This window comes from Monopterus albus, unplaced genomic scaffold (genome assembly GCF_001952655.1).
Source record: "Monopterus albus unplaced genomic scaffold, M_albus_1.0 scaffold132.1, whole genome shotgun sequence".
Classification (NCBI taxonomy): Eukaryota; Metazoa; Chordata; class Actinopteri; order Synbranchiformes; family Synbranchidae; genus Monopterus; species Monopterus albus.
The window spans coordinates 1,116,231-1,127,290 of NW_018128012.1; the positions used below are offsets into that span (position 1 = coordinate 1,116,231).

General features: G+C 40.5%; 1 protein-coding gene across 14 annotated transcripts in view; it reads right to left on the reverse strand.

The window, feature by feature from the left end:
* Positions 1-6,988, reverse strand: part of abcc9 (ATP-binding cassette, sub-family C (CFTR/MRP), member 9) — a 65,792-nt gene extending 58,804 nt beyond the window's left edge. For 5 of the 14 annotated variants that reach the window (XR_002275955.1, XR_002275948.1, XM_020613332.1 and 2 more), the window contains exons 1-2: positions 3,851-4,045; positions 712-894 (exon numbers count right to left, since the gene is read on the reverse strand). Coding sequence is in view for 3 of the 14 variants with exons in the window: in XM_020613332.1 (XP_020468988.1) it covers positions 712-856 (145 nt within the window). In the remaining 11 variants the exon portion in view is untranslated. Of the gene's footprint in view, positions 1-711; positions 979-1,993; positions 2,175-3,850; positions 4,046-5,801; positions 5,820-6,818; positions 6,838-6,924 lie in introns of those variants that run through there. The other 9 variants (XR_002275958.1, XR_002275957.1, XR_002275956.1 and 6 more) reach the window with 7 other exon arrangements.
* Positions 6,989-11,060: the final 4,072 nt, after the last annotated feature.

An 11,060-nucleotide genomic window follows, 5' to 3' on the forward strand; every position in this document is an offset into this window, starting at 1 on the left:
TGAGTGTGGGAGCTCAAACAGGAGATTAGCTCATTTTTGGAGCTACTTGAGAAAGCTGACGATTTTCCTGAGCTGAGTGACACAGATTGGCTTTGTGATTTAGCTTTTGCTGGGGACATACTGACACATATGAATGAGCTGAACGTGAAGCTACAAGGGAAAAATCAGTTTGTGCACAAAATGTTCTCAAACGTCAGAGCCTTCAAAACCAAGCTAGCTTTATTCTCAAAGCAAATGTCAAATAAGTAATTCGCTCATTTCCCCACACTGGCTACACTGAAAAAGGCCCCTCGACATGTGAAAAAAATACAGGAAATCACTGGACAACCTGCACGGAGAATTCTGCCGTCGGTTCTCCGATTTTGGAAAAATTGACAAACACTTCAGCTGGTGTCATGTCCCTTCACACAAGACCCTGAAACGGCGCCACAGGAGCTGCAGTTGGAACTGATTGATCTCCAATGTGACACCGTCTTAAAGGAGAAGTTCAACTCTCTTAAACTGGATGAGTTTTATGCTTCATTAAGTGCAGCCAAATTTCCAAACATCCAGAAGATGGTCACAGAGGATGCTGGTGTTGTTTGGCTCTACCTATGTGTGTGAACAGACTTTTAGTGTGATGAACCCACAGTCAAAAGTCAAAAACTTGTATCGTTCCATGGGGCATAAATACAAGAGACGTAAACATGTGTGTTGTTGTCCATCACCTACCGATGAAGAGGATGGGGAAGGTGATGAAGAGAAGGAAGACATGGGGAACCAGGTTGAGAGCGTCCACAAAGCAGCCATTGTTCAGCACACCCTGCCCCACGCTGTAGGCATTACCTTCGTCTTTGCCGCAAAACGACAAGGCCATGCCACCGCCCAGCTGCTCCACACAAGCCTCGAGTCAATCTATGAATATACAAAGAGAAACTAGATGCCAGGTCACACAACACAAATCACACTTGTACTGCACAGCTGTTCCGAGATCAGTCAGTGAAAATAACCTGTAAAGGCTTTATTCTATTATAAAGCCACGTCCGGTTCTTTCAAACCAGGAACTCAGAGGGACGACGCAGACCACTTGGATATATAAAAAATATAACCGTGCTGGTTTATTCAAAGGGTCACAGGCAAGAATTAACATTACATGTCCAGGCATCTTCCACCCCCAAAGCTGCTCCCAGGCAGCCTGGAAGAAGAAGCCCCCTGGACCAAGAAACCTATACAATATTAATCATTTCTGGGCTCGCCCATACTACGCAGGGCGTCAAACCGTGACGTCACCTGATATGCCAGCTTGGCAGCTGAGCAGAGCAGTAGACAAAACATGAAGAAAATAATGTGTGTGAATGCTGATTATGTGGTGTGTATCTAAAAACACTGTAACACAACAATCCACATTAAGAAAAATATTATGGTTACTTTTACCGTCATAATAACATTTGTCCCTGACTGCAGCCTTTCTCTGCTTTAACTAACCTTGCATTTAACAGCCTGAGGAAGACATCCTGGCTACACTAACATCTTCTAATACAACAGATCTCTAATCAATATCTATCTAACTAAGAAAGTACCTAACACCTGTAACGCCTTATGTTTTCCCACAACAAACTGTCTCACTGGTCGTGATTTGGCATGAGCTCTGGAGACTCAGTCAGACATTTTCGTGTTATGTCACACACTCAAGTGCGCACATTCACCCACACAGACACACACAAACAGTCCAGTGTCACGCATGAGAGCTATTTCAGGAGCACTGCCCAGCTACATGCCCCCAGCTGATGCAGCATTCATGTTAAATATTGGAAATGTCATTAAATGTTGTCATAATGCCACAACCTAACTTTCAGGAGACTGAGGTTGTTTTACTGTTTGAGTTAATGTTAGCTAGGATGATCTACTTCATACCTCTGGGTCTCAAAGCTTCTGATTAAAACAATGATACAATGTGCTTAGAGGTTCTCAAACTATTGCCCCATAGTGTTGTGTTACTAGTGCGCTTACTCACCTAGCTGTTAGTTTGTTTAACAGGAAAAAACACCTCAACTCATACTTTCAACAGTGATATAAATTATTCAAATTAATCTTTCTTTCTCGACAAAACCTTCTTTGGCCAAGCACAGAGATTGCCATTTAAATCTACACTCATGTATCACATTTTCCAACTAAAAGAACGAACTGTGAAATAATTAAACAGTGACAGTAATGTAAATCACTACTCTGAAATAGCACCTGGGATGTTTACACCTGGTGGCCATCTTTTGTTTGAGTCAAAAGTTGCACCTTGTACCTTGTCATATACGCAGAAATAAACATTAGGGGCGTGATGATATCGCGTGACACCGGATCTCGAGATATTTAAACATGGCGATAGTTCTCGCGATGTCGGTACGTAACAGAACCAGGCCAGAATGACAGCGCGCTCTGACCACACGTTCACATTATTGTAACTCCATGCTGTGTTTTAACACAAGGGGCTGCGTTTCTTATGGGGTTAGAGGTTGCAGGGGGAGTGCTGTAGATATGTACAATAATGTGACAATTCGATTCAAGTGGCTTCATTCACGTCTTTAGCCGGGGACTTTCCGCTGTGTTTTGGTTAGCCATGCTGCTAACGTAGCCTGCTCTACCTTGGCACAAATTACACCACCAGTGTGTCGACACTGATAGATTATAGAAACACCGTTTAACATCCAGTACTAATGAAAATGCATGGTGTCTCGTTATGGTGCGTTAACTGTGGCCCTAATTCGACAGTGAATAGCAGTGAATGCGCACGCTAACAATCGTCCTCATTATGTGATTGGTCAATACGGCGCTCTTGCCAGGTGATGTCACCATCCGAGGCCCATAAAGTTGAACCAGATCCAACTTTTTCACTTCACGTGGTTACGTCATTTTACCGGAGCCCGGTGCTGGTGTCATGTGCGGTGAACGCAATCCCCCATAGGAATGAATGGAGAGGGCTGCGCTTTTTCACACCTTTGAAACTCAGTCAAGCTCATGCACAGTCATAAGATCTGAAGAGACTCATGAAATCATACAGAACAGCAGCCAGTCAGTTGAGTCTGCGGCAAAACCTTTCACAGAACTTGCATTTTGTTGTCTTTTACTGTACATGATCATTAAAACATTTCAAAATACACCTGCACCGATTTGCATTTTGTGACTTCCAGTCGAATAAAAATAATTTTCCAGTCATATACTGCATCACTGAAGATTTCTTAATAATTGTGTTAAAATATCGTCTCCTCTCCTGAGCTCAGTGTATTGTCACACCCCTAATAACCACTGGAACATAGTGTATGTACGGTTAGAAAATAAAAGTATTAGGTTGCTGTTTGAGATGTTTCTACTGAAGTTTTGGTAATTGTCTCATTAAAACGTGGCACCTCTATAACAGCCACTTGTATAGCTGTTTATGCATTTCTTTCTATGCATTGAAGCGCACTCATTGCGCTTTCTGCTATTTCCCACTCACACACCGGCGATATCACCGGGAGGGATCAGTGCCTTGCTCAAGGACACCTGACCGGAAAAGCCAGGAACGACCAGTATAATTAAAGGGTAACTATATTACGGAAACAAAAACATAGCATCAGGTCCCCAATGTGCGTCACTTTAGCTATATGTGAGCTGACAGTGTAACGTTGATATGGTACTAAAATAACAAGCAGAAACCACAGTTTAGTAAATTAACCTTCAGCTTTTACTAAAAACACCAGCGTTGGAATATAGTTCCGTTTATAAAAACCACCCAATGGCGTTAATTTTAACAACAAAGTTAGCTCCTGCTCACACTAGAAAGCTAATTTACACACTTAAGATAACTTAAGATTGTCACATATATTAAAACAGCACTTACCTCGGAGAAAAGTAATTATCCTTATTGCCACCGTTTCATTCCTGAAGACTGGATTTTAAAAGTAATAAAATAAACAAAGGGAAAGAAGAAGAGGAAACACAAACAAATTAAAGTGGGAGCTGGAGAGAAAACGTTGATTATTTTTAGCGCCGCAGGAGCATCAGCTGCTCTGCATACTGCGCTGTGCCAGCAGTGTCAAGTTACACCGACTACAGCAGGACGTTTCCGGTGATTTCCTTCAAAATAAAAAGGCAAGCCTGACTACAGCCCCATTTTACTCATTGATGGGGTATATCAAATAATTATGTGGACTACAAAATGCTCACAGATCTCCAAGATATATTAAAAAAATTACACATTACACATACACAGTCAGATTAAACCACAACTAATCAAAAAATGAGCTGTAGTCCCACATGAAGCCCCATGTGTTTAGTGCATTGATAAAATGCAAATAAATTGCAGAACACTGTATGAACCACAGAGAGTAAGCACAGAATCAACTGAAATATTAGGAACAAATTTGTAAAAAAATAATACCATAAATTATTTGCTGTACATGCATGGATGGTTAATGAGCGGGCCAATAGTGGCCCAAATAGAAAAGGGTGCCCCTGGACCAGAGTCTCTGTACAAATTGACTGTAAAAATTTTATGTTGGAAAGTCAATCAACAACAAATAAGCACAAAATTAGTTTTAAAAAAAAAGACACAAAACAGCCACAAACAGATGCAAAATAAGCACAAGGACATGCAAAACAACCTCACAAAAGTAAAACACAGAGAATATAAACCACACCACAAACAATTGCAAAAAAGAAAAACTGTTTTCCATAGTTGGCTTTCAGTCTGGGAATCTTGATCCTATGTAGGAGGGTAGTGGGCCTTTTACATGTCTGTGCCCAGGGGCTCGGTGTCTCATAATCTCTCCTGTGGACAAGGAAATTGAATGCTTCCTGGCCAGTGGTGCTCAGGATATTTATCCAGTAAGTTCAAGTATTTTTTTCATCAACATCATCTGTTTTGTATTGCAGATACAGTTGCCACTAACAATGATTTTTTTTCTACCATTTATTCCATTGTTATGATCTGTTTGGTTTGTAAGATGTTTAGACATTGTGAAAAATTAATTACAGTTATCTACAGCCCAAGCTGTCATAGTCAAATGTTACATTTTGTCAGCCCAAATCCCAAAACAATTCAGTTTACTATCAAGGCTACAGAAACCAGAAATTATTTAATTTAAGATGAAGCTATGTTTTCTTTACCAATGATGCAGAGTCATTGCTTATCAAAATAATCATAGACCACTAAATTATAGGTGATCCCGGTCACTGGGTTTACATTCATCTTTAGTTTCCCACCAAAAGATAACATTCTTTGGTTATAGTAACGTCTTTTTATTTTGAAAGAATAAACGTCAGTTGGTCCGGTATTAATGTGACAAACTTTAAAGAACCTGACATGAGGTTCCCTCCTATCAGATTTCCAAACTTGAAGCAGTTCAGCATGAGTGTGTTATTATGGGCTTGTTCAAGAGCCACCTCACATCTAATGAACTAATATTACCTAATCCGGTCACAGTTTACACACTTTATCTTTTTGGCCCAGTAATTGTCATTAGCGAGCCTGGAAACCTGATTTAAACCTCGGCACAAATTTGACCACTGGAAAATCAGTTTCCAAATTTGCTATTGGAGTGGCAGGAACAGAAAATTACTTTGAAATAAATTAAATGTCAATCACATGGTCCTTAAAAGTATCAATAGTTTACAAAACATCGCTGAAACAAAGCTTTTAAAAAATTAAAAGGTTCCAAATTTCACAGTGAATAAATTTTGTCATTGTTATACAACAGAACTATTACAGATTATGAAACGGTTGATCAGTGTCACAGCCTAGCCTGTTGTAATACAACGTTTTTACACAGGCATTTACTTTATTTACTCACTTATTTAATCAGCTTTATTGGCCAGGTGTGTTGAACAAGAGGAATCTGACTGGTACAGCGGCTCTCAATGTGCATGTACAAATCTCCAGCAAGGTGCAAGTGAACAATATACCAACATAAGGCTGTAGAGTATAACAAAATAAATGCAAAATGAACAGTATAAACAGACAACAATTTAATATTTATAACGATTTACATTCTCATAATCCGAGTTCGACTGTTTGCATGACGAGCATCTTGCTGTAAAATAAGATATAATCTAAAACCTCACTGAATCCGAGATAACACCAGAGTTACACTAGAAACCGTATTAAAATGCATCGGAGAGAAGACCTTGGATTGGGTCAGCAGAGCGCACCGAAGCCAACACAGTCCTTTGTTATTAATGTCGGCTAAAGCTGCAGAAAACAGGACAATGGGACGCGACCCCTGCAGGCTGTTTAACAGAAATCATTAAAAGAAAACGACGAGACAACAATAAACCAATCTGGTGTCTTTCACGTATCGTGCAATATAACCTAAAATGAGTTTCACGCAACCTTCCCACGAGACAACCAAACCTCAGTTCAGAAATCATAATTTAAAAAATCTACGTGAAGGTATAGACAAATACGAAGGGCTAAACATGTGACTATGTGTTGTTTTAATCAATTGGATTCACTCTTACATTCGGCTGAAATAAAAAGGACATAGTAAGATTTACTTTTGTAGGAATTTTAACGTTTTGAACGGTCCCGCTTGTAATTCCCTCAACCCCCTTTCACCAAAATACATGAATCCGTGGTGAGGAGCACAGGGACCAGCATGAATCACACTCATAATTTGATAAAATATAAATGTCTTGGTGGATGACATGGATGCCGAAATGAAGAAGTGTCTATATTTGATTCAGAAATAACACCGCATCGCATTTTAACTAATAAATGTATAGTGAGCGGTAGGAAGACTTTGGATAGGAGGACTGTTCAATGACGTCTGGTATTAGCTAGAGGTCTTTCACATTACGAGGTCTCGTACCTGTCTCTGTTAAACTGAAGATGTCGTAAGGCACCAGACCACGGCTGCTGTAGTCTGACTGTAAATGAGACACGGATAAAATAAGAAAGCATTATCCTACACCTACCCCGGGCTCTGACGCAGATTTGTGGGCTCGTACGTGATTCACCGCGTCCAGACCCTTTCCCGAAGCGACGTCTTACAATATTGCAGGAAATGCCGGTACATTACATGTACTGTCACGGCGTGAGACGCACAAACGCTCCTATATATGGTGGCTGGCTTTTCCGGCTGACGTTACTTATGGTAAATGAAAACACCAGCGGCAAATGTAGGTCAAATTCAAGCCGAACAAGCCCTGCGAAGCTCAGGCGGCTTTTTATGATCAAAGATGGTGTTTTACGCACGCAGTGCCTGTAAACGGGCCGTGGTTACTCGCCTTTTATCAATAACCAGTGCACCTATACCGACAGGAAGGGCTGGGGGTCAGAGTCCGAACTCTGCTGGAGCACAGCAGCAGTTGTAGGCTGAAAGCTGGAAAAAGCACTAGGGAAATTGTTGATTTTGGCATAAATTATTCATTACAATAGACAAGAAAAATTTATGTAAATGATTATTACTGTTCACCTGTACTGCATTTTACTTTGAAATATGTCAAATTCATTTATATCACTAAACTGGAAGAAGGTGCCATTCATTCATAAACCAAAGGCGAATGCTTTTGCATGGGTCAGCAGCATAAGATGTATTTATAAAGCAATGATAAGGAGCATGTGCAAGACTGAAAATAGAAACACTGGAAGGCTCTAAGGAAGAAAAATGTCTGACCAAACAGCTCATGATGGTAGAGGAATGCCTGAAGGCTTTGAGTTCATCCAGAGTGAACACAGAAAATGCTGAGAGAAGTTAATGCAGTGAGTTTGTCTGCAAGCTTCTTGTACAAAACTGTCTGTTTTTGATCCCTGGAGTCAAAACCAGTGCTGCTGGGGGGTGTCCCTACCATCCAGCAACATGCAACGGCCCCCGAACTGGAAACCATTAATGGGTCTGTTGACAAATGTTTTTGAGAACATTGGAAAATTACTCATTTATTTGAATTCTGACTTCTTTCTCGGAATTCTGAGATTAAAGTCAGAATTCAAATCAATTTTATGCAGTGGCCATAATTCTCTTCTGTATAAAATATACACATATTTACAATTATAATAAAATACTCAGACCACTGCTATATTAGAGTACTACATTAATAGTCACTAATATCCACTGCAAACACCAAACACAGTATAAGACACACCTTAATGGGTTTTCTAGACGTTGTTTATCACCCTGGTGTTAGCAAAGTGCTACACAGCATGATTACTTGTCAAAGCAAGATATTTTAATGTCAAAAACTATATAGATCTTTTCTTTTTAACATCAAGAAAGCAACACTTGGTTGGTGCAGTCCAACAGCTCACTTTTGGACATGTCTGTGTTTCCATCATATGTAGGAACAGAGTGGGGCGAGGCCCTGCGATGGACCGGCGACCTGTCCAGGGTGTACACCGCCTTTCGCCCGATGCCAGCTGGGATTGGCTCCAGCCCCCCCACGACCCCGTTCAGGACTAAGCAGTATAGAAAATGAGAGAGAAAAAGAGTGGGGCGATTCACTTCCACTTGTGTTTCCTAAGAAACCGTCAAGGGAATAACTTGACCTCGCACAGCCACACACCTTCATCTCCCCCAGTGCCTGACAAACACTCCCACTCATCCTCACTTCCTCTGTTTTTTTGCATGACACACACCAAAGCCGAGACAGCTGTTCAACTCTGGCCTTTGACCCGTGTGTCACCAGAGGAGGACGTATCCCTCGAGGCCCGTCGTCACAGGAAGAAACACACCGAGGGAGGTGACGATTAAATGATCGAAAGCTGACAGGAGCTAACATGATTAACAAACTATGTGATGCAGTTTGAAGCCACTGTTTCATCCCGCTGCAGGCTCATTAAACCTGACCTGACTGATGCATCAGCACTTCAGACATTGTGTGTTTCAGTTGCTGTGCCCATAAATCTGGTTTATTAGTGTGTTTATGTGAGTTTTATTTGTGTATGTGTGGTTGTCCTCTCCATCGTGAGAAAGCCGTCTCCTGAGGGAAGTGTTTGACCGACATGCTGCCCCAGGACAGGAAGTGGGGACCTGTCCCTTCTCCAAAAAACACACACAGTTATACTTGCACCCTTGTGAGGACCCTTATTGTCATGATACCTTCTCTGGGCCCAGACGTTTAGCTTAACCATCCAAACTATCTGCATCACACTGACCCTCAGGTCGATATTAACCTAAACCTGATGCTAAGATTAATCTTAGGCTCAAGTCTAAGCCCTCAAACATTTGAAAACATTGTTACTTTACAAAACCCTCCTCACTTTCTTAACTTAAATGTTGATGTACTCATAGTTTTGATAAGTGTTGATCTCAGCACATATAGAAGTATAATTTTTGGGTATATTCTTACGTCACAAAGATGTTTGGAAAGTGAAAAAAAACCTCCTCACTCTCTAGAAATATCTATGCTTCACATCAAGATTGTCAAAAATCATCCTCACTTTCTACCAGGTCCCGTGGCCATGCCGATGAGGTAGCAGCACCTTGGGCTAAATGCTAATGTTAGCATTCATGCATGTTCATCATCCTAGTTTCAATGCTCCCATTTGCTAATTAGCACAAAGCATGAAGTGCAGTTGGAGCTGATGGGAATGTCCTTAGTGAAATTTTGCAAATATTACTTTTCAAAAATATAATTTTTTTAAAAACCCTAATTTTCCAAGAATCATTCTCACTTTCTACCAGGTCCTGTGGCCATGCTGGTGAGGTAGCAGCACCTTGGGCTAAATACTAATGTCAGTGTTAATGAAATATTTGTTATAAAGCCTAATTTTCCAAGAAGCGTCTTCACTTTCTAAAAATGATTTCACTTTGAAAACTGTTTTCACTTTTCATAAATATATATGAAGTGAGAACGTTTTGGAAAATGGAGTTTTCAAAATGTCCTCACTTATCAAAAATTTCCTTTCTGTTTAGAAAAGTTTCCAAATACCATCAAAGAACAGAAAAATAGCATCAATTTCTAAAAGATATATCTTTGATTTCCAAAGAATATCTACACTCAGCACACTCTCCCATAAAGTCCTCACTTTCTAAAGAAGAATATATGATGAAATTGACTGAACACTGTGAAGACACGTTTCATTTTAGGGGAAAATCATTTTTTCAAAATATCATCAGTTTCCAAAACATCATCTTCTCCCCACTTTTCATAAATTGTCCAGAAACTATTCACTCAACCAGAAAACATCTTCACTTTCTAAAAACATGGAGCCTTTTAAAAACGTCCTAATTTGGTAAAATCGTGTTCACTCCCCAAACCGTCTTCATTTACTTTGACAAACATTGTCACAATCCCAAAATGTCCTCATGCAGTTGGCCTGACACTCCAGAGGGGCCTCACAAAGATAGCAGTCCAAAAGCACATAGATTAATCTCTGGTGCCACCTACTGGGGACGCGCTGACACTGACTCAGACTTACTGAGCTGCTCCAACAGCTGCAAACCAGTAAATCAAATCAACTCAGAAGATAGTGAGTGAAATCTAGTCATTCACCAGCCAAAAGATGATTATTATTTGCCACTTGAAGGTTATCAGAACTGCAGCTGAGATGGCAAGAGGCGCTCATTACACATCCAAAACTTATTTTATTGGATTGTTCTGCTTGGTGGAGCTTGTTATTCACCAGCAGCCAGCTGTTAAAGTCATAATGAAAGGACGAGACGTGATTCCTACAGATGAAAGGAAATTAGTACCATTTTAATCATCATCACACACAGATGTGGAAGAGACAGGCTTGATTAGGGAGGAGACAACAGGGAAACAAAGTGCTGCTGGGCTTACAGCAATGATCCAGTGGATTCACACTGTTATGAGCATCAGGGAGGCAGGGAAGGTGGAACCACAGATCACCCGCTTACTTATCTTCATAGAATATGATGGTGAAATGGTGAGATGTAGGAAATGAGCACAAGTAATAAGAAGTCATAGAACCTGCATGTTCTTAGACAGCTCTACTATGAAGGAAACCAGCAGCCTCCTCTTCTGTCTCATCACTGCGTTACACACTTACATGCATGGATTCACACATCTGATGCCTTTCAGTATAAACTCATTTGGGTTGTCAGAACTTATCTTCATCAAAATCACAACTGTTTCCTTGTTAGACACTTAAT